The 27423-nt window shown below is 39.1% G+C and overlaps 1 protein-coding gene across 7 annotated transcripts in view; it reads left to right on the top strand.

Moving 5' to 3' along the window:
• adgrb3 (adhesion G protein-coupled receptor B3) overlaps positions 1-27423 on the top strand; it is a 110100-nt gene that overhangs the window by 46258 nt on the left and 36419 nt on the right. For 5 of the 7 annotated variants that reach the window (XM_051076932.1, XM_051076934.1, XM_018693214.2 and 2 more), the window contains 9 exons: positions 1057-1218; positions 7567-7731; positions 8557-8721; positions 10606-10770; positions 11355-11456; positions 16837-16943; positions 18022-18216; positions 20204-20272; positions 22864-22972. In XM_051076932.1, the coding sequence (XP_050932889.1) occupies positions 1057-1218; positions 7567-7731; positions 8557-8721; positions 10606-10770; positions 11355-11456; positions 16837-16943; positions 18022-18216; positions 20204-20272; positions 22864-22972 (1239 nt within the window). The remainder of the gene's footprint in view (positions 1-1056; positions 1219-7566; positions 7732-8556; positions 8722-10605; positions 10771-11354; positions 11457-16836; positions 16944-18021; positions 18217-20203; positions 20273-22863; positions 22973-27423) is intronic. The other 2 variants (XM_018693215.2, XM_051076935.1) reach the window with 2 other exon arrangements.

Genomic DNA, 27423 nt, shown 5'->3' with positions numbered 1-27423 from the left:
GATGGATGTAATAACTATGGCCATCTTACTAACTACCAAATGCTATATATGATTATTTAATGACAGTATGCCTGCATGCAGAGTTAAACTACTTCAACGTCTGCTGGCCAAAAGCTTCCATGTGGGCTCAAAGGCCTGGACCACAGAAACAGAGTCCATTTTCATTCTGTGGCTTAAACAGTACCTGTTGCATTTCCATCTGGGCACTCACAATTGAAATTTGAATACATTCTGCTTGGAGCCACTTTCACACACTTGAAAATGGGTGTGATCTGCTGAATAAAATCAGCTAACTTCCTCATTTTCCTCCATCTCTGGGAGTTAACAGGTTAGGATAGATTTGGAAATTATCTGAAACCTTTGTCTAAAACAAAGAATTTGCTCCACCGTTGTCAAGGAAACTAGATAGCTTGCTGCAGTGCAAGGGAATCCATACCTCAGAACTCTTTCTGAACTAACACCCATTAAAATCCATTTTATTTTCTCAGATGTTGTCTTTCTTGCATGTCACCATGTTCTTATGAAATTTTGTTTATGCTGATTTTCTCACCTTGTTTAAACATATTATTGGGTTTCATTGAAATGCATGAACTATTTTTCAAAGATGAAGTGAAACAGTTAGATGTAACCCTAATGTCTACTGTTCATTCTAATAATCATAGCTATGCCTTTTCTGTGATCTTTGTATAAATGCACATTTGAACTCACTGTAAAAAGATTATGTTACACATCTCTCCTACACTTTTAAGACCACAAATTTTGCAACTACTCTCAGTGATTGCAGACACAAACCACTCTACTGTGCTGCAAACAAAAGAAACCACTACTCAGAGAAATTAAGCTGTCAATTCTGTATTTATCAAAGATCACATGAAGGTAGTATAAACTGTACAGTGTTCTTGTAAATCTTAAGGGCCCCACCTCACCCCATACGTGACTCATGTTGGCCCCTCCCCATTTTACTCAACCCTGCCCACTTTGCCCCACCCCGCCCCAACAGCCCTGCCTTAAGACCATATTGCTGCATTTAACTAGTGTCACCCTTCTCCCACACAGGTGAATCAGGTGCAGAGGAGTGGTCCCAGTGGAGCTCATGCTCTGTAACATGCGGTCAAGGGTCGCAGGTGCGAACAAGAACATGTGTCTCACCATACGGAACACACTGCAGCGGCCCTTTAAGAGAATCAAGGGTTTGCAATAACACTGCCCCTTGTCCAGGTAGTGTTAGCCGCAGATTCTTGAATATTAATGTTTTGCTCATTTGTTGTTTATATGGGAGGAAATGTGTTGTTGTGTTTTAACCAAATTTCCAATGTGTCTATTTGAGAATGTATTATTATCATTACTGTAGTTATTACTATTATTATGATTAATCTGATGCTTTCTTTTTCAATGTTATTTTGTGAATGTGTTTTTTCATAATCACTTTTGTGTTTTCCATTTCATATAACTGTAAGGCAATTCATCAGCATTGAAACAGTTTAATGACATGTGGTTCTGCATGGAGCTTGAGGAGCGGTAGATACTGATATGTCATCAGCTTCATTTCCTTGAAGGTCAGCCGTGCATTTTAAAATAGCTTGGCAGCGTTTCTGCAAACACGCTGTAAGGCATTTCTTTCTCAACCCATGATGGCATGGCAGATGAGTCACTAGTAGTCAGGTATCAGCATCAGATGCTTTTCTGACTGGTGATTGCAGAGCGCTAATGTTTGTCTCTATGCATCTGCTAGGACAGCGTGTCGTTCTAAACAAGTCACCATTATCCATTTTTAGGGATTGTTTACACAGACAAATATGCTGATTTAATAATGAGAGTCTGAACTCATGTTTAGTCAAGATATTTGATGGTGCTGTTAAGTGTAGTGCTTTTGAGACTGCATCACAAACTCCTAGGTAATTATGGCTGTTTAAAAATACTGCAAGCTCCATCTTCTGACATTCTGATCTAGGATGTGCTGTACTTCATTTTTAGATGTGACATGTGTAAACGGGAAGTTGGCAGCTTTCAAAAGGGTCACTCTGTTACTGTGCGTGGACACTTAGAGCTAAAAAGAGAGTGAGTCATTTCAAAGAACAGTTGCCTAAATACCAGTCTTGGTATGACTCCTCTCTAGCCATTAATATTGAGCTCAGACAGCAATAAAGCTCTTATTTCTCAAGAAAAAAATCTACACAGCCCAATTCCAGGTATATGCATTAATTTGCATGAAGAATTATTATTAATTTAGAACCAGAACTTACAGAGCTGCCCATGTGAATTCATTATTGTCCATGATTTATCTTGAGACCTGCAGACATTAGGTGTTTGCTTGTGGCTAATTGTGGATCCAGAACTTTCTCTCACATAAAGCAGAAACACTTATCACCAAATAACTGGGCCATAAAACTCTGGGAAACCTCTAAAGCAATTTTGACTTCTCTCACAAGAGTTATACTATGTTAGAACTTTTCATTTATAGAGAAAATAAGAGAGGGAGTGTTAGGATGAGAGTCTTTTTAATTTATAAAGTGTCACTTTTCTTAAATTATTGTATTGTTGAATGGGTTTGTGGTTAGACCTTAACAAATGTACTGTAATCCTGCAGTGTCGATAAATTGCATCACTTCTAATATCTGAAAGATCATGGTTTTTCTCTTCACTTACTTATATCAAAACCCTAGCACTGGCATCATAGAGTTTGTTTTTCCAAGTCATTCTAAGAAAAACACAGCTGACATAGCACTAACCTTACTTAGTTACAGTAGCAAACTGGTACAAAAAATCCCACCTGGCATTGTGCCACATGAAACACAGAGTTTATATCTATTATTCTGAGAGGCAGACAGATCAATACACTTCCTTCAAAATGTCTGTACTATGCCAAGGTAGAGCGATATCTCCAAAATAGAGTATGCTTAAATTAAAGACACATCACTGCAGTCTGAAAGGAACCTTACCTTATAGTCACAACCACTGAAAACATCAGCATCCTCTGTGATCAATGGTTCAGGCGCTGCATGCTGTTCAAAATTCTGGGCCTTCATACAAACTGTGATCCCGTTCATCCAATACAATGCATCTGCCAAAATACAACAACATTTCTGTTTCATAAAACATCCCTTTTGAATGAATAGCCCCCCTTTACAAACCAGCCAGCAGCACCAATAGCTTTTTCAGTTATTCTGCAGAAGGGAAACAGTCCAGGCCATAGAAATTCTGTTCATATTTGATATTTCTACAGCACAGGATTTATATCCAGTGCCAAAGTACACTGCAAATATAGAATGAGTATGAAGTTCTTGCACTGTGTGTTGAGGTCAGTGTCGGCATTTAATATTATCCTACTGGAGAAGTGAAGATAATTAATGGTTAATATTAACCCATCACTCAATTAGTCAATCTTACACTCCCTTTTGTTATAGACACTGCACACTTTAACAACCACCACGCAAAGTCAAGAGTAAGACAGATATACTATCATGTAGTGGTGCTAAACTTTCCAAACGGGTAGTCTAACTTACTTTCATTAGCCTACGTTTCACAACGCAGCAGACACCTCAATGTGTGGCTCGGTTGGAGTCGTGGGTTGTTCTACATTCTCGGCTGCCAGGATAAGAATTATTTTTGTCCTTTTCATTACTATCTACAAGTAAGAAACTAGAGTCTATTCTAACTGCAGGTTGACTGATTTATTTCATAGCTACACGACCTCGCGCTCTGCTGGCATCCCAAACTATCAAAAACACGTAGCAGAGTCATACTTTACGACCTCGACGGGATATTCCTTCGATGTCATTAGCATGGTTGAATTTTTACTAACGACCGAAGCATGTAAACCATTTTACGGCGCATGCGTAAGGTTATCTTCCCGGCATCATCTTCTACAGGATATTGATGCAACCGCGGTTTCCTTTCACAATAAAATACGCTAGCCGTGCTAACTGCAGCGAAGTCGTATATCAACCAAGGGTAAAGGTATGTCTCATGTATACGTCTGTAATAGGTGTAGATTATTTCTAAATTTCTTGGTTTTGAATCTTATAGGATTAGTTGACAGTAATAATCAGACAATGTCAGTCCTAACACTTAAAATTTTGAAACTGTGACATTTTATATTTATGATCTCAGAAAGAGAATTGCTAATTGACACACTGTAGAAATAGTGATTTACCTCAGATTAATGAAAGTTTAAATTTTAGCTGTCAATTTTAGCTGCTTAACTCTTACTAAGTACGTTTGGATAGTATGCCAGAATTAAATTTTAGCACCAGCAGAAGTAACTCTGTTGCAAGAGAACATAAAAAAAAAAAAAACAGTCTAATAAGAATCCATAGCCTACATGGAAACCACACATATGCAAACAGAATATTACTCAGCACTATGAAAATATTACACTTTTGCTGTCTTGGTCATAATGACAATTCCCTATTCAATTATAATGAAAAATAATTAAAAAAAAGAAAAGTGCCAAAGTAAAAGACACTTTGTCACAAAACAAAACTGGCAAGTGATTATGTAATTAATAATCAGTGCAAATCAAAGACAATTCAAAAATTAGAGACTGGAAGTAAAACTGTCTTTTACTATTAAATAAACAGACATGATTCTGGTAAGTACAAGTAAGAGCAGACATTTTCTGATGAGACATTAATGTGAAACATTAACTTTTGACTGTGAGCAAATCAAATCTGAAAACTAAAGAATTTACGGGAGCATACAAATTAATCTATTGAAAACCAAGTTTTGTTCATGTCAAAACCAAAGAAAACAAGTAAAATAATGACATCACCTTGTAAAAGCATAGTTTTATTTTACAGACCAGCACTTATTTAATAAGTAAGGACTCACTTTATGGCATTTTTAACTTGATAAGGACATGTTCCCCGACAAGTGGCTCTTTATTGGAGAAACTGTAAACCTGAAGGACTCTGAAACCAATTATGACTATATGAAAGAAGATGACCTACTGTACTGCAAAAGCATTCCCATCGTTCTTTTCTTTGCATTGTGCAAATGTAAGAGTCAAGTGCAATATTGTACACAGCAGCCCTGCACTGCAGCTTTCTACCTAGTAGTATGGATTTGATAGTGTTGTTAGTGGAAGCTACCTCAAACAGTAAAGAGAGACAGCACTCCGCAGCAAAATAATAAATACTGTGTGTTGTACACAGTTGAGTACACGAAATGGGCTAACGAGTTAAAAAGGTAAAACCTCACTGGAGTAATATGAGAAGGCCAACCAAATCCCAGCTTACCTCAAATTAATGAAAACATTCTTGGCAAATGTATTTGCCTTGGCCACCATCTTGTGCTGATCCAAGAATTTCACCTCTCGCAGCACAATGCGATTGCTCATGGCCGTCCCTGTAAATCAGGGCCGCAATTCAGAGAAAAAACACACAAAGAAGCAGAATCCTATTCCATCATTGCTAGCTGTGGTTACTGCCTGCTTTGAACTCAAATTTTCAAAGTAAATGCTTCAGCCACCACGGGACACTTAGCTAAGAGCATCAAAGCAGCGCCTCGAGGCAAGGGCTGGGACAGACGGTAGCCCCCCTCATGGCAGACCATCGGCTTGATTCTATGATCCAACCACTCTACAACTGATCCTGAGATCCAACTATTGTACTGCAGTAACTTTAAGCCTCTGCGTGAGCTGTGGACAGTGACCTCTCTGAATTCCCTGTAGACAAAGTAGTCAGACATAGATGTCCAAATTCTTAAATCCCATTTACAATCAACAGATGATAAAAGGCCATGAGATATGTTGCGTCTGCTGCCAATTTCTATAAATTCTGCTCCTCTTCAAATGCCTGAAAATATATACGGCTGCACCCATGTCAGCCTGTTATTCCTATTGCAGTTCCCTGTGCACTATTTTAGCTGGTTAGAAAACAAGGATTTTGCAGCAATATTTTTAGATAGATACTTCTCATACAAAAAAATAAAAAATGACTCCAGTGTGATTTGGGTTTGATACAATTTCCATCCCCTTAAAGTTCATTTTGGAGCCTTTAATTCTCTCAGTAAATGAACTTCATCGCTGGGATCAAGAAGCCAGCAGTTGCCTCAAAAACTAATATCAGAGGTTAAACTTTAACATTTTGAAAGAAGTCTGTTTGTCATTCACATCACTATGCACATTTACATTTGTAGGAACACTGCAAGTGCCAAGACAAGACAGGAGGTGTCTTACTTCTGTCTGCCTCTCAGATTTCCATATTTCCCTTTCCAAAGTCAAATTTTGGAGAGGGAAATAACAAATACTCTCTGCAGTTCTATGAAGACTCACCATCTGTCAGCCAGAACCCAGTTAAGCTTACACACAAACGAAGATGCAAGATGCGAAAGGAATGATGCCCTTAGCCAGCTATTGTTTAAGATTATATGGAAAAAACAGTGATAGCTTAAAAGTTGCACTTTTGTCAGGAAACAACTAATCATTTTGAGAGAGTATTTATTTCAAAATGCGTGTTTGGATAAGCCACTCACATGGGGAAGAATGACTAATTATTGATAGCATTATATTTAAGCAATGAATGTGCTTGAAATTATCTACAGTGTAGTTAAACAGAAAGGGAATCATTAGAAACTCAAAGCATGCCAGAATTATCCTTTAAATAAGTTTTTTTTTTTTTTTAATTTGTTTATCCAAAGATCTAAACTTTGAAAATGGAACATTTCACTGTTGTTGCTTTTAATGTACCTTTCTAAGTTAGGTTTAATATTTTGATTGAATAATTGCTGTAGCACTATGTCCCAAGGGTCCAAAAAAAACAATATGCCACATGGGATGTAGAATGACTTTAATCAAGAGAAAATAATTAGCCTTTGAAACATTTTCAGCATTAATTGCCCACGCATATACACCTAATAAGAAAACACCATATGAAACATATCAACAAGCATTTTTAATGACAAATTTCCTTTTGGATTTGGGCTGTTTAGGCTGTTATTTAGTCTGAGTGGCCATTTAATTACCAATCACTCGACTAAACATAAAATGTGTCCAGTCATTCAGAGGTCTGGGACCAGGTTACAGCTGTCTGCTTGGTGTATAACCATGATTAGTATGTTGGTGTAATGACAGATTTGCAGAACCATAGTCAGCCCACATTAACCTGAGGGTCCACAGCTATTAGATTCCCAGTCAACCAAGAAGACTCAAGAAACTGTAACAGTGGGCAGACCTGCTGCTCCTCACCCACACCTTTGGTTAGAAAGACGGGATTCTTGTCGTTGTTGTTCAGTATATTGAAACTGCCATGTGAAAGATTAACATTTTTGTAATATTCTGTATCTTCACTTCTGTTTGTAGTGTTGTCTGTGGATTAGTATTTATTATTATTGTGTACATGATAAAGAACAGTAAATGTTCAGAGGTGACTGAAGCTTGTGGCTGAGGTTTTGTGAGGCCACACACTGTCTGTGTGCTCAGTGTTTTACTTTACATTAGTTTTGTTGCTAATTATTTTTGATTGATTTTATTTCATTTATGGCTCAGTGCAGTTTGTTATGGCTTTGTTTATGCTATAGCAGGGACAGAGACATTGATTAGGCCTGACGCCTTTTCTATGCCCGCAGTACATGGTGTATGGGAGGAGTGGTCACCGTGGAGCCTGTGCTCATTCACATGTGGCCGAGGGCACCGCACTAGGACTAGGATGTGTGCCCCTCCCCAGCATGGAGGCAGGGCCTGTGACGGACCTGAGACCCAGACTAAGCTTTGCAACATAGCCCTATGCCCAGGTATTATCTATCTGATCTCTGAATATATTAAAAACTAGCAATATCAAGAATTATTTCGAAAAGCATGAAGATGAGAGGAATGTAAAAGGTAAAATCAAAAAGATGATCATAAAATCATTTCAGAAGTTTCTCTTGAGAATGGTAGCAGTTTACCTTATACACGTCTATGTAATCATTAATCAATACAGAAAGGTGAGTAAAAAAAAAAACAAATGACTGCATTTTGTGGTGCATTTAGTAAGTAATAGTGCTTACACAATAATGCGGTTTAGGAAACCCTGTTGAGAGTCAATACTGTGATACTGACGTCAAAATCACTTACCCGCAATTGCCTGAGAATGGTAAGCAGATTAGTGATGATGAGTTTTTCCACACAGTAAATGTTAGCTTTGCTCTGGTAACAGACTCAGTGAAAACCACTCAGTCCCAGATGCTTTCCCTCTGCCCACACATGGAAAATGGAAGGCAGCTAACAAATAGTGTCTGCAGCTTGTGCCTTTGACATAGTAGTAATCTAAATCTTAATATGGGGATATTCCATTTTATATGTGTTATTCTCCTTTTGCCTTTAGCTGTTTTGGGAATTCTAACCTGTAAAAAAAAACCAAAGCAGAAACTAAGCTGCAGTACAATTCCCCAAAATCTACCAGTAGTCATGTAACTTCTTTTTTATTATTATTATTATTTTTGCTTTCCACTCAATGTCTGTTTTATTGGCTTTCAATCTGAGAGGGAATAGTCATCTGAATATCTCCTCCCATTTCTGTCTGCCCTCTTTTTCCCTCCACTTGGGACATGCTTGTTGGGTTGTGGTTGGTGCCTCAGTGGACGGACAGTGGCAGGAGTGGAGCTCTTGGAGCGATTGCTCGGTGACCTGTGCCAATGGCACTCAGCAGAGGACCAGGCAGTGCTCAGCGGCCGCCCATGGGGGATCTGAGTGTCGCGGTCACTGGGCAGAAAGCAGAGAGTGCCATAATCCTGACTGCACAGGTAAAATCCTGAGCCTCTTAATTCTATATCCGCTTTGATGTCTAAATTCAAAATCATAATTTGAAATGGGGAAAAGGATGACAAAAACACACCATCCCACATTGTCATAATCATTATTACAATCATGCGCACCGTAATCATTCCTGTGAACTGTAGATTTAACTTTTATTTAATTTTTAAAAGATTAAATATGGAGCCTGATTTTACTGAACTGTTTTGCTCTCTCTGTTGTGTACTGAAAAGCTCTGTAGCAAGAATCAAATCTGTGTTTTAAGAATCAAGAATAATGTCTAAGACCATGGTCTATCAATTGGATTTGTAAAATCCAGTTAGATATACTGTATGCCTTTCACATAATTCAGGGTTAGTTGTCCAAACTGTCTGTCAACATCATAGATGTATTAGAGGCTCAAAGATGTCAGCTTAGTAGTCTCCATCAGGCTTTGAATTGTCTGATCATATGAAGGGCCTGAACACTCTCATAATCTCCTGACGCAATTTTCACTGTAGCAGCACAAAACAGCATTTTTTTCTCTCTCTGTATTTCACTGGTATGTGTGTGGCAAAGAGATCCCTCTCAAATTGTTGAAAGTCAGTGGAAATGTTGTGTAACCACTCAGCCAACCTTTCGCTCTCTTGGACCACTAAAACAGCAGTAAATGCTTGTGAATGCATATTTTTAATTTGTGCGTATGATAATGAAGCAGGCGATGCTGCTGTTTGCCTCACCGTGAGAGGATGCATTATACAATTTTATTCATTTGATGAGGCCTACCTATTTAGAAATTCTTATTTGTTTCCAAGGTAAGAGATCAAATGTTAGTGAGACAGCACAGTCTTAGCCATCATTTAACAAGTCTGCACAATGTCCATGACTTCTAGAGGCATCACAGTGGTTTGTGGAACAAAAAAAGAATTCCAAGGTAAATCTAATGTTTTTGTTTCAGATATAGTCAAATACTGTATGTCTTTGAGTAACTTAGTGTGCTAAAGGGCAACAGGAATAACAGAATAAAGCTTTAAAAAGCTGCCTAGTAACTACAAAAAAGGCCTGAATTTTGAATCAATGTTATGTGTTAGAAATTTGAAAGATTTTCCTCAGGACTGCTGGCACAGTGAGCTCTTTGAAACACATGAGCTTGACCAAGGAATCAGCTGCTCTGATGTGGGGCAGAGGCTTCAGTATCTGCTGGGATTTGATCAGTGTCTTTCAGATAGTTTTAGTCAACAGATCACAATGGTTTCTTTCTTTCTTTCCTTTTTTTCCCTTCCGGAAGCAATCCTGACAGAGGTTAGTTGTAGGACATGAAATAGCCTCACACGTGTGAAGCAGGGGCTAAGTGGAGGTTCAAATGATAGCAGAGTGTGTTTCCTGCTCACAGGGTGTCGTACCTTTCCATTCAGACAAGGGCATGTGATTTACTACATCGCTGAAGGGGTGCATCTGTTTTTTTTTTTGTTTTTTTTTTTGTCTAATGCACAATTTAACAGTGTTCATCACAAGGGCATAAAACATGCTGCTTGTTTTGGAAACTTCAGCATAAATGTGTTTTAATATAGGCAAAGTGAGGCGAATAATCACCACTCACACAGCAGCGTCTTACCCATAAAACGCACATTCTCTTGATTATTCAAAGTAATCTTGTTCATTTTTGGAATATTACTAACAAACTGCATCTACAAACTGAATGCATGGATAGCAAAAGAAATACATGTAATAAAAAAATATATTTTGGATGTCACACGCTCATTAAAAGCTTGAATGGCATTAGATAAATATCATGCAATAGGGTTGTATAATCTTAGTTAATATTCTGTTAGTTTATTAGCAGATTTTATGCCTCTGAGAGTATCTGTTTCTAACCGAGAGTGATTCTGTTTTAGCTAACGGCCAGTGGAATCCTTGGGGTCCATGGAGCGGCTGCTCTAAGTCGTGCGATGGCGGATGGCAGAGGCGAGCCAGAGTGTGTCAGGGGGCAGCAGTGACTGGACAGCAGTGTGATGGCACCGGAGAGGAAGTCCGAAAGTGCAGTGACCAGCGCTGCCCAGGTGAGCCAAAGGATAATAAGGCTTAAATTTAAGTGACCACAGAGAAGCTGAATGAAAGTGGGGAGATAATTATCTCTGTGGAGTGAGTGACATTTCTCGTTACATAAGATCAGTTAAAACAGAATCTGAGGAGGAGATGCAGATAAGCGGATACAGAGGAGGGATGAATAAGTATGGATATATTCCAATAAATTAAGAAACTGAGATACTAGTGATGGACATACTGAGTAATGCATGTATGATTAAAGCTTACTGTGGGACTTCCAAAATAATCTCTTTTAAAAGTGGAGTCTTAAACATTAAATCACTTAATACTTCCATTCTCTGAAGTAAAGAAAAAGCATTAAACTTTTTATTATTATTGTCATTATAATTACATTTGTGCCCACACTCAAAAAAGTTGGGACTAAAACGAGGGTATGTTTTACTATAATCCTTAAATGGCACACTCATATTCACCAACACTACAGCTTTGATTTCTTATATTTACATACTTCCTCATATGTAACATGAAGAAATTGTTGCATCATATTGGAAATGCTGAAAAACTCATTTCATTGATGTGGTAACACTTTGCTCTTCAGCACCATATGAGATTTGTCCTGAGGACTATGCAGTGTCAATGGTGTGGAGAAGGACACCCTCAGGAGAACTGGCCTTTAATAGATGCCCACCCAATGCCACAGGTAAGGATTTGAGCAATATCACTGCTTAATTTCTAAACTGTGCACTATGTGCACTGAGAGGTCCATAGATTAATTTGCGATTGTCTTTTTATATTATTATTATGATTATGATGATGATGATGATTATTATTATCTGTCTTGCTTCACTTTGGATCCATCCTGTGGGTGTAAACTAAAAAGAGTAGTCCTCTCATACAAGGGGATAAAATGGTGGAATGCGTTTTAATATGTATGGTGTGGATGCTGGCTTTTGCTGAACTATATGACAGTGTGATTGATGGGCCTAAATTTTACTTATTTTCAAGGAATGACTGTTTGAATCACACTGATTTGGCAACAAGTGCAGCTGTCACTTTACAATGGTAGAATTACCATGCAGTTGTACATTAGGGTCAGTATTTGAATACATACCACAATGTTGTTAATTTTGCTATATTATGAGGGATAATGCTAGACCTCTGCAACAATAGCTTTCCTTTAGCATAGAAGTCAACAAGCCTTTTGCTTTTTAAGATGCCTACCTAATCTTTGCATGGTACCAAAATTGTGTTTCCACATCTGAGGAGAAAGCACACATCCCCTCATCCCATTTCCACATGCAGTGATGTAACTCATGGCTACACCCATCAGTGCCCAGCTTGTGTACTGGATGGAAAAAAATGGTAACTGTGAGTCTGAGAGCATTGTTGAAGAAAAGCACACTAAGGTCTGTTTTCAGACATTAAGCAGAAGCTTTAATATGTGCACGGAGAAAGGAGCATTAGAGCAGAGGATGCAACTTCTCTAACAGGGCGAGACTAACACTTAGCTCTTGAAACGAAGAGAGAGGAGGGGGAAAAGAGGCGAGACGATAAAAAGGAATGCAACCTCTGATAAAGCTACTGCGATACACGCTACTTTTGTTCTTGCTGAAGGTCAGTTTGCTGACAAACAGACAACAGGACAATGAGGTGCTGTTGGGTGCTAACATTACATGTTGGTTTCACACAGTAAGCTGTTGTAAAACTTGAAACAGTCTGGTATTCTGAATTTACATTTCTTCTACAGCCATAAAATGGCTAACTGGCAAACTAGATTTAGCAGCAAACACACTGTCATTCACAGATGGCTTACCTGCGGCAAAGTTATGGAGAGTAAGATTTACTAGTATGACATTAGCTTTCCGGCTTGACATTAGTTTTATGGCTAATAACTGTTCTGCACTACAAAGCTATTTCCAGCTTGCAGTAAGGACTTTTGTGGGTTTTTTTCTTCTTCTTTGTATGATGCTGTCGGAAATTTAACACCTTTACTGATTAAGAATTTCATTTACACCCAGAGGTGTCTTCAGGTCAGTTAGTCAGAGTGAGACACTTATCTCTTTTATACAGTCAGACTAATTACTTTTCTATACTGAGCAGCATCACATTAATACATTTCATTAATTATATTTAAAAGGGAAATTAAAAGTATTCTTGTCAACCTTGGACACAAACAATTAATATTTTTCCTACACACAGATGACTTTGGATCCTGTTACAGAGATGTGTGGACTGGCTGCTATCTATATACAGTCCTGTAGGTCAACACATTCTGGCATTTTACAATAAGTCAGACCTGACTTCTTTGTGTCTATTCGTGTCGGTGGACTATGAACATCTGTATGCACAGGGTGTACAGCATGCAGAACAATTTATCCACAGTAATAATATTAGGGTGCTCTATCACTTTACAAGAGAACCAGGACCTTTAATGTCTGAACAGTATCATGATAAAAGGGTAGAATAACAGATAGCCGTCATATTTCATGTTTAAGTACATTGCATCCCCATGTCAAAGCTGGTACTGACTACTAGAAAAAAAGACTATGATGGACAATAGTTCAGGTCAGGTCAAGTTTATTTCTAAAACCATTAATCACAGGTTCAGTGTCAGCAGGTTTCGCAAAGCCCACATCATGAAACTATAAATGAAAACAGCACCTCACAACCTTTGACCTGTAATTAGATCAAGGTCGAACTCACAAAACCCTCAATGAGAAAAATGGGAAAAGAAACCAAACCATCTCACGTTTAGACCTCCTCCTTTCAGGACAGTCAGAAATGTAATGGCTGCTGAGAGTGTGTAAACAAAGATGAAATATTGATCAGCAAAGGCAGCACAACAAAATGTGCGACACGAATGCAGTAAGACTGCTTGGGTGAAGCGTCTAAATGTGTTAGGGGCATCAGCGCCTACTCAGCCGTAGTCACTGGCGTCATCAAGGTCATCATGGGAACAGCACCCAGTGTAGGGGCGTCAGCACTGCCTCGGTCATCATGGATGACAACTGCCACCAGAGGCGAGAAAGGGGGGGGTCGAGAGGATACATACACACAGCAGATGAACTTGTTCGCTTTGTATCACTCAAACCAAGGTTCATACATTGCTAAACACGTAAAGCACACTTACAGCAGCCTTCTGTCTAACTAGTCATCCTTTCCTGAGGAGACGGGGTGACTTCTAGGTACTGTGCAGGGCTGAAGCAAAATGCTATGAGGAAAAGTGTGAGGGGGAAAGAAAATGAAAAAACACAAACTTGTAAATTAGAATCCCTCTTTTTTTTTTTTTTTTTTTACAATTATACAGTAAAATATTGCACAGAATTCTCCCACCTCTTTGTTTTATTGTACAATGTGAAATGAGGCTAAATAATTATTATGTCTTAAAATGTCATGTGTTGAGCACTGGTAAAATGTGCATCTAGTCTAGGACTCTAAAATCTGTGATTTTAGTCTTTAAATTTCTCAGTCTTTGTTGTTTACACTCACTTTTTATTCCACAATGCCTGAAGTTACTTTGCAGAATAGATTTTGCATGTAAAAGCTCATGTGCTGTTATTTATTTGCATGTTTAATGAGAGTCCCAATTCTCAATTATCAATTAAAGTTTGAGTCAGCCAACTGAAAGAGGGAGCAATTAAAGCAACAGAACCACAAGCTATTAAACAAACTTATCACAGGTTAATGCAGAGGAAAATGATCCTGTACTCTCTAGCAAATAAATTAGACACTATCCTTTAGAATGACAGTGGTAATTTCATTTCTGACATATAAGTATGTTCAGAGTTTACTAGTACTTTTTTCAATGCAAGGTATTCACTTTTAACTGGTCTAATAATGCATTTTTTTAACAAAAGAAAAGGATTTGTGTTGTTTTTCCGCCACTGGATGATATTCAACACACTAAGTCCCCAAAAATCCCTCTCAGACTGTGTTTTTAGACACGTCTTATCTCTTAACTCCTCAGGCAGTAAACACTGTTTTAGCCGTCTGTCTTGGGGAGGATTGTTTGAATAAAAACGCTCCTCTAATGGCGGCCAAGTTGAGGATGCTGTGAAACTGGACAGTGACAGGTCAGTGCCCCTGTGGGGTGCAGCCTTGGTTTTGATCAAGCACATCTCCACTGACCTATATTTCATAGTCAACCTACTCCACATACATCACTGATGATGCAAGGACAGACGACAGATTGGTGCAAAATCACAGTGAAAGCCTCGTGTTTCCATCTCTGGCCCTGTTTGATCCCACCGTTAACACAAATCAAAGCCAAGAGGGATCCAAGTCAAACTGAAAAAAAATATATGTGTTTTCTAAATATGAATGTAAAAATAAAAGAAAATATGAATTATGAAAATGGACTAGTTCCCACTGTAGTAATGCATACTCCAGGAACATCCAAGAAGTGCTTATGGACAGTTTTGATTATGAAATGACAGCAAGTGGGGTATTAGGTTTTGTTTTATACAGCTAATACACAACCACATTTTCCCCCTAAATTCATGAATTTTCTCTGAAAAACTGTTGTGCAAACAAAAAAAATGAGCACTGGTCCATGCATTTCACTTTAAAATGATTTTGGCCTTGGGCAATTTGTATCTTCCAGTACTGCTGAATTCACATTAAAATTGCATCATTCAGTACAAAACTAAAATGAAAGCAGACGACAGGTCATTAGAGGGCCAAATAACTAACATCATTTTATAAAAAGTCTTTCTGTAAGTGTTGATTTAAACTAATTTTTCAATTCAATACACAAACAAGATTTGCATCTGTCATTTGAGTAGCTTTCATGCTTTTAAAAGAACCTTTACTGCTTTTTGTCTTTTTGCCACTTTCCACTTAAAGCACACAGTGTCTCTCAGTTTACAATGACCTTTAAGAACGTTGGAGCCAAAACACTAAGAGAATCCCTAATTTCAAGGTATTGAGCCATCATAAAATACACTTTTTACCACCTTTTTTGAGCGTGAGGGCCCAACATACAACAGAATAAAAATGTGAAAACATTCTTTTGAGTGCACATGTCCTCAACAAAGGGGGTCTGCATTAGAAAAAGTAAATAAAACCTCCCTGGTGAAGCCAGTTTGGAGGGAGACAAATGCTCAGCACAGTGTAAAGCAGTGGGCCTCTCCTGTTGCCCTCTGGGCTGTCTCATGGTGCTGCATGGGCGCTCCTGGCATACAGCAATGTTTTGTGTGCACTCATGGCTTTAGTGCATATCACTGGGTAGTAGCAGTGGAGAGGGTGGGCGTAGGAGGTGTGGTTTTGATCTCTCTCTGTCTGTGTGTGTTAGTGTGTGAAAGACAGAGAGAGAGTGAACAAGAGATAGCGATGGGTTTATGTGAAGCGCGGATGCCAGGGGAAATGTTTTGTACTGTGGGAGTTTTCCTTCAGGATGTCAAGCACCTGTGTTGGAGCGGTGGGGTGATGTGTGAAGTGCACTCCACCAGGTCGACAGCTGGGAAGGTGTGATGTTGGACCCCTATGTAGGATGTGTATGGGGATGTGGGTGGATATTGGGTGGTTCTGCTATTTCGGGATCACTGTTTAAATGCCTGACAGCTATCACAGCTGAGCTGCAGCATGTTTGAGCAAGCCTCTGTAACTTGTATTAACACAGCACACAGTACGTATGTTAAAACCCTGTGTCTGTTGCTCATAATATAAAACCAATTCTGTTCAAATACCGGAGCACTTTCCCCCGTGGAAACTCTCTCTCTCTTCTTTCTATGATGTGCCTCAAATCCACTGCAAAATTTAATGGGCTGACATCAAATTTTGATGATGAGTGATGGGCAACAGAAATGGACAAAAAGGGAAAGATAAGTCTCTCATGAAAAGAATTAATATTTCTGTCCTACTCTCATTTTTGTCCTCCCCCTCTTCCCATATCCAACCCCCTCCACTCCACCACTTCCATCTGCCTTTCTTTGGGCTCTCCTTTGGTCTTAATCCCACAACCCCCCCCCCCCTCTCCAACTCGACACTCTCTACGCCTGCATCCTCATCTCCCCTCTCATCCCCTCCCTTGCTCCCTCTCCTCTCCAAATCTGTCGCTGTTGTCTCCTTCTCCTCTACAGGCACCACTAGTCGACGCTGCTCTTTGGATCACCGTGGTATGGCCTTCTGGGAGCAGCCCAGCTATGCTCGATGCATCACAAATGAATTCAGATACTTGCAGCAATCAGTAGGTGCAAAGTCAGCTCCCTCTCACAGCCTCTGTTTCCAATGCATCATAAATTACCTCCCCAGTGTTTTCCCCTCCCCTTTCCCCCCCTCATTCTCATCACACTGTAGCCAAAGATTAACCACTTTCAATGGAGGAGCAAATTCAAACACTGATTTTGCCATTTTTCTCTTTGTAATGAATAGTCATAGTCAAGTCCTTAAACTATTTGATTTAGTTTTTCTGGCATGTTCTCATCTGCATTGTCTTCATTCATATACTGGAATCTCCAAAAAATAAAGAGTAGAAGAAACTAATTAGCTACAATTATTGTTGATACTGTAATTAAGAGGCTTTTTGTGCATTTACAAGCATTGGAAGAAGTGTTATTTGCACGTTACTGCATTTTGTTCATTCAAAAACAAGCATTGCACCATTAAAGAAACCAGGTAACACAAGTAAGGAAACTCAGTCAATGTTAACACTTTTTTTTTGATAGAATCAGTTCTTCTTAGCTGAAACAACTGGTGTGAACTCTATCTCTCTTATCCTTTTTCCATTCCAGGCAGGATGGGACATTTTGATCACAAAAAATCTCTTTTAGTAAAGCCTGAGTAGATTTTATTGCACTGTTTTAAATAGATTTTTGCTTTAGTGTGTATGCATTTAGCCTGGAAACACAATGGTGCTTCCACTAGAATAGGTAATTTTGGTAACCCCCTCCATCACTGTTAAAAATAAAATAATTCAGAAGAGCTGAGATAGCACATAAAGCTCTGCACCTGTGAATGTGTATTTATGGACATAAACCTGGTGCAATGATGTGAAATGTCATTTCGCTGTGCAATTTCTGCCTAAATGTGTGTCTTCTGCTCCAGTTAACTCTTTTATTCATATTGGCTCATTTCAAAACATCCGTGAGGCAGAATGCATTTCGGCCTGGCTTAGACATAAGTGTCACAGAAAGGGCCTCAGAGAGTGGAGTCTTTCTTCCTGAATTTTCTCACACCATTTGCTCCAAATGTGTAGCTGAGTGCATATCTTCCAGATGTGCAGAGGACACCGATGCCCCAAGTTCTGTCTTTTCCTGTTTTTGGAGGTTCAGGGGCACCTTGCTAAGGGCCAGAGGATGCTGGCGGGGGATGGGATGTCCCAGGTCACAAAAAACCTGCTGGACCTCACTCAGAGGAGGAACTTCTATGCTGGTGACCTGCTGTCTTCTGTGGAGATCCTTCGCAACGTGACAGAGACCTTCAAGAGGGCCAGCTACGAGCCATCTTCAGATGATGTGCAAGTACGTGGGTTTATTATAACCTGTAGACATGGATCTGTGTGAAATATATTCATACCCTACTGTATTTTTGCATGCACCTGTATCTATTTTGACAAAACAATCAATTGGATATGGCTTATGTTTGATACATTTTACAGTGAAAAACATTTTCTAACAACATTTTCAACACAAAGGCTGAGAAACACATCCCATGGCTCAATTGTATCAAGCGATCTCCTCTATATCCTAAGCTGTTTCATCTCATCATGTTGGGGTTGACTGCAGTCTTGATCCTCTTTATGTCAATAGGATGATGGAGATTATAGCTTAAGCTCCACCTCCATCGTCAATAAGATAATTTATGTCCTCAGAGCTGTGTCATTTTCAAAGGCACCCTTCTTCAGCATCTTTTTGATCTTTGTGCAATCCTTATGTGCCCGTTCCAATTTCTGTACATTGTTATTTTTTTGTGTGTGTATTCCTTTGTATGCATTTGGCTCATGCTGTTCTTTTAGAATGAGCTAAATGGGAAAGAAACAATTGTTACTTGCTACGAGTGATGGTAACAGCAGAGCAAGTTTTGAATATTGAATATGTCTTAATGAAAAACATAATTCTCCATTATACTTCTTGTGTGAGTTTCTAATCTTGCTTTGTTGCTGTATTAAGGTTGTTTTGTTGTTGTTGCTCTGCATAGAGATGTAAGTAATAGCACCGGAAAATTAGAAAAAGTGTGATTACCCATCAGCCATTTTCTGTATGGAAGTAGAAATAATTTCTGCTTTTAATAATGGGAAAATTCAGTTGGTCTTAAGGCTGCATAAAACAGTGCAGTATCTGCTGGCTAATAAGCTTTTTCAGTATGTTGAATATGAAATATACACATATTGTTTTTACACAGATCTCCAGGTTTAAAGGAGAGGAAATGAAAAAATGAATATAAAAACTAAAAATAAAAGCACATATAGAAAGGGAAAAAAACAAGCCATGCTTCAGTGATATCAAGACCAGTGATGCTAGACATACAGCACCATTTGAGCTTTAGCATCCTTTAAATGGGATGGGACGTAATTGGGATACAGGTTGTACTTCAGGTTAGGATGAAGATTAGATCACCAAAACTCACTTAATTATGCACTTCCAAAGCGCGGTGGTATTTGGACTACAAAATGTCAGGGTTTCCACTGAATGTAAGGTGTATGGTCTACTGCTAATATTTTGCAGAAATAAAGCCCAAATGTGACGGCTATAGATGGACAACCAAGGGCCCATTCAGGCATTTTCACACCGTAGAAAATCTATGAGATGAGAAAAGCGTCCTTTCTCTGGTTATTATGAGAGCTCTATAGTGTGTGTGGGCAGACAGGAGAGCAGTCAGCCAGCCCACCCCCTCCGTGTGTCTCTGCGCTAATGCAGTGTTAAAGTGGGCACATTACCACCAGAGGGAGCATAAGCATTCAAGTAGAAAACAAGATAGCCTGTGTCAAGAGAGAGAGCCACTCCCTCAGGCACACTGTAGACCAGACGAAATAACAAGGCTAAAGATCAGACAGGGGTCCTATTACTACTGCAGGCATGCACCCCAAGCAGCCCCTGCTTTCCGCTGCCGAAGAAGACAATCCACACAGCTGCTCAAACATTCCCTTTCATCTTTTTTCAGATTGCAGCTTGTGCTTCTCTCCTCTAGCATTGTGTGCGCTGCAAGCTGCAGGGGTTCAAGGTGTATTTTTGTCAGAGCTGATCCACATATTCCATCTTTTCTCTAATCATTTACCATCATGGTTTCAGTGGCAAATTTCCTGTTGCTATTGAGCCCTGCAGGGAACATCATTATTCCTTTAAAGAAATCCCTGGTTTCCTGCGATCAGAAATGTCAGTATATTATCCATAAAAGTCACTCCTGAGTGCATAGTGTTTATGTGTCATGATTTAAAAAGCATCTTGCTGCAGTGCCTGTAATACTTCTGTGTGGGTGTGTTATGTATTTTCCCTTTCATCATTTCCACAGAACTTCTTTCAAATCATCAGCAACCTCTTGGAGGAGGAAAATAAGGAGAAATGGGAAGATGCACAAAAGGTAAGCATCTGGCAGTGCACTGTAAATAATTCAGGTCTCTGCATGAATGTTGTGTGCCTCAAAAAAAATCTTAAAGATTGTCTGCTGTTGCTCTATCTGAACAGCAGATATAAAGGAAAGTTGGGCTGGTGCTGATATAATGTTATACTTACACATATCATTGTGAGAGGTCATTTAGCTGGAGTGACATCTGGCCTCATTTGGAAAGCTAGTTCCACCAAGCTCCACTTGGTGGCAGCAGCACTGCCACAGAGACTGTCCAAGCATTACCACTGCAGGACTCATTTCCTCCTGCTCACACATTGTCTCACCCAGCTAATTCAGATCATGGCAACCAGTGTGATTGGTCAATTACTTAAGTTGAATTTTATCATTGAGACAAATGGTTCAGACATATTATTGCTTGTAACACAGCAGCTAAGACTCTTATTCCCTGTTTGCCTTTGTCTGACATTGTGAGGCAGCTCCATCATACAGAGAAGTAGCATGATGAAAAAAAAACACAGTCTCAATATTCAATACCAATGTAAGGACAACAGACAACAGTGCTGCACTGATGAACTTCAGATCAAAACCTGAGCACAGAACAGTGCACTTTCTAGACACTGTGTTTATCCATGGAGATGGGCTTCTTGCTACATCCTCTGTTGGACACATCTCTCAGCTTGAGAGGTGGCAACTCTCGTTTTCAAAACTGCCACCGATGTCTGAGACAACCTATATCCTGAAATCACGCTCATCCAGACTCTGACAGAGATACCATCTGTGATGACTGCAAGTCTGCAGAGGGCATCTGCTCTGTTGTCACCTTCACTGGTAAATTGACTTAAATTAGGTATCACCTTCACTGACACATGACAGAGGGGGTGTCTTAAAATCAGTCAGATCTCTTTTTTGCCACCATTTCTCCATGCCTGACTTCAGCTAAGATGGTAGGGTAAGGCAGGCAGTTCAAACCCTGCCAGGAGTGCCAGTCCTGGCTGTCTCTACAGGCAGTAATTAGGTGTTTACTCACTGCAGCTTTAGTTTGGCAGGCCCCAAAGGTAAGTTGTCGGTGAGAGGAGTCCACAGATGAACAGCTTCGTCAGTAAGAATGCGTCAGAGATGGAGAGAGACAGATCAGAGAAAATATAGAAATAGGAGAAGTTGTCTCTGTGATTGAACACCCAGAAGAGATATGTGACGTGGATAATTATTTCTGTAGTTATTAATGTGCCTGTCTAAGGAGTGCTGCTTCAGTTCTGGCACACCACCAAGTGGACACTGGCTAAGCAGTGTCGTCTGATTTTAACAGACGATGCTTTGACTTCACAGTTCTCAATTTTTCTCACTTGCTGGCTTTTCTTGCATTAATGAGTGTTCTGAGCTCAGTATCCACAGCACCCACACACTGCGTGCTGTGGACATTCAAAAACACTCAGATGAGAGGTTTTACTGCTGTAGAATTGGCTCTGTGCAGAGATCACTATATATTCACCTCCTGTCACTGTTACCATGGCAAGGAAAGGAAGAGCTCTGTCTACAGAACCTCCACTGCAGCCATTTCCCTGCGCTGCCTTCACATCTCATGGTTGCCATGGAGACCAGCAGAATGAGCATGACTGCACTGTGCGTCAGACATGCCGGAAGGGGCGACGTGATGTGCTTTTCTCCCCCACTATGGCTTTCACTCTGCTGTGTCAGAGGCTCTCAACTTCAGCATCAATGAGCTGCTTGCCTGGCTTAGCAGCACATGTAGAGGCATGTGCAAACACACAGAACACAAGGTGTGACCGAGGAGGGAAATACCTGCCTCAGGTGTCCGTTGAATATCAACCCTTACTGAGGTGTTAATTGCTAAATGCCACTCAAAGGCCTTTCTAATTGCCCGACATCATCATTGTGTGCTCACACATTTGTTAAAGTCCTGCAATAATATTTGTAAAACATGACACATTTCGTTAACAGACATTTTGAAATGTTGTTACAGTGTTGTTCTGTGTAGCTGAATGGCAAATGTGTTACAGTCTGGCATGAATGTTGTCATATGTATGACACAGCTGCACAGTCCTACACAGTTTTTCAGTCAAAGGACAAAACTGGTGGCCCCCAAATCAAAGTCTCCTATTAGATCTAACCCATCACCATGATACTGGCAGCCAGGAGAGCGGTCCAGTCTTTTGGAGGTCAGTCATTGGATTAACGTGCCTTTGATTTATTGACTTGGAGGAAAGAGCTGACCAGACAGGCCGCATCACTGGTCAAGTCATGGAGGCTGTCCGTGGTGCTGAATTCCTGCCTCTGCATTCTCTAACTAAGCGCTGATGTCCATGAAGCAGCACATGAACCCAGGCAATCACCCTTGATTTGGCAGAGCCTTTCAGAATAGGGGCCAACCAGCAACTGTGCATGAAAACCCACTGGTTATAGCTCTGATGTGGATGTCACATGGATTGTTCAATTGGGGCTGCAACTATCTGCCAATTATTTTCTTGATGATTGATTATTATATATACATATATATATGACCATTTTTAGTCTGCTTTCTTTTCCTGTTTTTATTTTATACTCCACACTTGCAGTGATACTTTTGTCCTTTTTATCTTATCCAGATCTATCCAGGAGCAGTGGAGCTCATGCAGGTCATAGAGGAATTCATTCACATCGTTGGACTGGGCATGAAGGATTTCCACAATGCCTATTTGATGACTGGGAACTTGGGTAAGAATCAGCCCACTTTTCCTCCCTGACCTCGTTTTAGCATTTATTTCTGCTTGACATGGACACATAATCCCTGTGCTCTGCTGACTCCTTGTGTCAATTTCCCCACCATCATTAATTTAGGATAAATGGCGCGTGGTAAGGGTGGGGGAGTAAAATTACTGCAAATCAATAATGTTAATTAAAACTGAGCTTGTGGTCTTAATGTGCTAAATTTCTATGAAAACACTTAACAGCCAATCCAATATCAAGAGTGTGCAGTGTAGGAACCCCTACAAGAGGGAATGTCTTCTGAACTAAGGCTATAAGGACAAAATACACACAAGATATTTTTGTACACTACAATAGTAATAATAGATTTTCAAGTAATACAAGCTAAATAAAATTCCCAGATAGTTAGTCATTTATAATGGTCTAAACAAAACCGGTTTTCATTCTTTTTTTTTTTTTTTATATCTATCCATAGTTTCAAAGGTTTTTTTGCAATAGTCAAATAAAATACATGTGGCACCTTTGAGGGTGAAGTTATTGTCTGATGTTACTCTGCAGTCCTTTTAGAAAGAATTCAGCAGAGCAGACCCTAAAGCATGTTGTGCAGAAGTGCAGCAGCATTAAAAAAATGATACAAATCAGCCTAAAATCATGAAAATACTCATATTTATGTAGTAAACATAATACTGTTCATTGACTTTATGGTAAATGTAACTTGGCTGATTTTCTATGAGACATTCTACTAACTCTCAAATACTCCGTTTCTTGTGAGATTAGCAGTGATGGCAAAAATATTGTCTGGTAAAATGCTGTAAAATTGGAAGTGAAATTCAAGTTATTCTTTGCAGCTGTAATGAACTTGCAAACATTTTTTCTGCACCAGTGATTGTGGTCCAGATTATAACTCCCCTTCTTTGGGAAAAAAAGCCTCTGGATATGAGTCTTTGAGCAATATTTCTTTTCCCTAATGTTCTCATGGGTTCTTTTAGCTTCTGTCGCACAGCCTCTTGGATGATCTGAGGTCTCTGTGGCATTTCATTTCTTACTCAGCCATAAATGGTGTCTTGCTGGAATGGAATAATAGAATCGCGGTCTTGATTTATTCATGCAAGTGAATGTGAGCATGTACAGCTGTGGTCATATGCAATTCCTCTGACAGAGTGAGGTTTCTTCCTTGTATTCTTTACAATAGCTAACATTTGACCCACTTTTAGCAAACACTCATACTCAGTGGCTCTTTATGGTATATAATTTCCATAATGATGAATAGATAGCCCCCAGAAAGAGCATACCAAACATGCTACAATGAATGCACCCATCAAAATGCCATTATGAAACACTGTGAGAAGCAAATTAAGTAATGGACACTTGGAAATAAGGCTTGAATGCATTTTATAATGCCAAGCATTAAAGCCTTCTTTCGCAGATGTTAGAATATTTCTGTGCCCTTCTCCTATTTTATACTTCTTCTAATTTGGCGTAATGGTAGTCATCCAATCTCGCTGCCAGTGCCTCCTCTTCATGCTCAAAAAAGTATCAACACATGACCCCTGCTCCATAGACAATATGCAATCTATTCTGTGACACTGACTCTGAATTTGACAGTTAAGTGTTATATCCTGATTCATACAAATTCCTTGAGCAGTGGTGTATTTTGCAAAGCTAAACTCAAAAATGAAATAATTGACTCTTATTTTATAAGTCAGCCTTGTGACTGTCTGGCCTCTGCTCAAATCTGTGGAACTATGGATTAAACCGTGTCCATCCATCAGACATTATATGGCAGGAAATCTCACGGAGCACGGAGCAATGATGCAACTCAGCATTGTGCGTCAGTCTTAAAGAAAGCACTAACTGGCAAAATCAGGGCCCATTTTTGAAAAACTATGCTGTTTTTTTCATTTTCCTGCAAAGACATATATTTTACTGCTGACTACTGTTCAAAAATACTATCATTTTCACATTTTAGAATGTTTTCTTTAGTTTCATAAGTTTCTATTGATTTGATAGAATATGAAAATTAACTTTGAGAAACATGACATAAGCAGTATGCCACAGTGAACATGTCTTTATGCTTATTCCATCAGGATTATGATATATTGTTGTATGGTACTGCGTTTAATGGAGCATCAATTTGAAAATTGATTTGACTGAATTGGAAACAGCTATGTCATTTTAATACAAATACATGCGGATATAATGTTAATTGTGATAGATAACCTGCACATTTATTTTCATGTGTGTCCTGAAATAATGGAAAACACTGGCTGCCTGTAAGATAGGACAACCTTATACAACTAACTCACAGTAGCATTGTATTTGCAGTAACACAGCATGTATTTGTGCATTGTAAAACACAGTAAAAACACATAGAATCACTGGAACCATTAGTTTCACACACCCAAATCTTGCCATAAATTACAATACATTTTTTAATGACACAAGTCTGACTGTGATGATATTTTTGCATGACCTCCAGGCACTGAAATGCATTAAGAACTCTGACATGATCATCTGACATGAAGTTTAAAATTTCAGACTTACAGTAGGTATAGATGTTACACACTCATGTTAACATGTATGACATTATTAGTGTTGGGTGAGTGAAAAATATTTCAGCCCCACTTCTAGAAAGATGAATAGTTCACTTGTGAGGTTTCATTAAATAATTTGTTTTTGCTAGTTCTCCCTAAGAAATGTGAATAAGGCTTTCAACCAGAATATGCATGTGGCGGTCACAAGCATTAAGAACTTTTTGAAAGAAAGTAGCTTCCAGTTGTCTGTTCTGCCTCTTAAACCTCTCCAGGCGTGACTGAAGTCTTCCTGCTTATTCCCTGCACCTTGTTAATGAGTTGCAGCTGTGTTGGATCTTCAGTGTTACTAATAAAGCAGACAGCCTCTGTTCCTCAAGACTAATTCAGAATATACAAAACTGACAAATCTCTTAATCTTAGGACACCACAATATATCTTTATAAAGTTTTAGCTCTTTTTAGAGTTCATGTAGCACCCTGTACATTTTCACCCCATTAACAGGCTTAATGTGTACTGGGAGGAACTTTTTTTTCTTTAGTAGTTTAGAGAAAAAGACTAATGATGACTGAACTTTGAATTTGGTTTACGGTTTATGTACTTTTTTAATGTTTATACATAAAGTAATAGGAAAAATGTTTTGAGATGGTTCATTCAATGAATGCTCACATTACTTTCCTTCAAATTTTTAAGGAGCATGTGTCAACATCTTAGTAAATAATGCTGGAAATACAACATCATTCTCATTTCAGTCATGCAGAACTGAGGCAGGCAGATTTCTCAAGCAGCTTTTGGGAAAATCTTAGCACAGCGGCTGAGAGGCCATTTGGCTTTTGAGCAATTATTTGAAGATGTAGCAGTAATGAGCTGCCTCTGGCTAGAATCAACCAGAAGCTCAGTGGCTGCTGGTGGAAAAATATAAACGTCTTGTTGGGAGAAATTTTTAGTGCAAGAAATGACTACATGTATTACCTGTTAGCTGTAAATGTCAGAAAAAATGACTGCTTATTCTGTATGTTTTCAATTTTGCCATTATGGTCAAATTTCACACTGAGGATGTTTTGGGATGTTTTTAAAAGGTGCAAAATTCAGTCAGATTTTACATTTATTTTTCATATTTTACAGTGTATTTGGAAAATGAGTCAAACTCAGTTGATAATACATGACTAAGACATGAGATGCAGAGTTTTCAGGATAATTATTTTACCCCCTGGACACAACACAGTCTTTGGTCACCTGCCACATAGTAATTTCAGCTCACACCACAGTGCTGTGTTGTGTGGCTCGTTTGATTAAAGGAATGGAAAGTTTTGTGGCTCCATTGGCGGAATCCAAGTGGAGAGCATCTGGCTGAGTAAGATATTGCGGCATCATTTCGTCACTAATTTATGGCAGCCTCTTGACACCTAGATAAATACTGGCTGTCACCAGTGCATCGTCCTCTGTCCTCCTACTTTTAGTCAAATAACCTTGATTGCAAAAGACTCTCCACTCTGGCAACTTATTCTCTCTCCTTCCAAAGCAAAGACTTGGAGGACAAAGTGAAGCTTGGGACATGGTAGAAATTAAATTAAACACCGCTTTGAAGGTGGAATACATCATGCACTTTTGACATTTTTTTGTTCTAGCCAGCTATTGTAAGCCTGTACTTCACAGTCGAGAGAATATTTTGACATTAATACTGATAAATTGCAATCATACACACACATAAGTTGGCTGCAAATGCTCATTCATTTATTTTTTGTGCAAAATGTTTATGTTATCAGACTTGGACAGTTAACTTAATGCTGAACCTCTCATGAACATATTCAGATGTTATAAGCATTGCTATAATTCCCTCTTATGAAAATGAGCCATGCACAATTCTCTCAGTGCACTGAATTGGTGTTCAGAAGCATCACATTTCTAAATGATCACTTTATTTGTGCT

This window comes from Lates calcarifer, linkage group LG16_LG22, assembly GCF_001640805.2.
Source record: "Lates calcarifer isolate ASB-BC8 linkage group LG16_LG22, TLL_Latcal_v3, whole genome shotgun sequence".
In the NCBI taxonomy this organism is placed as follows: Eukaryota; Metazoa; Chordata; class Actinopteri; family Centropomidae; genus Lates; species Lates calcarifer.
Note: the sequence above shows the minus strand (reverse complement) of the source record. Positions and strands in the feature narration are given on the sequence as shown.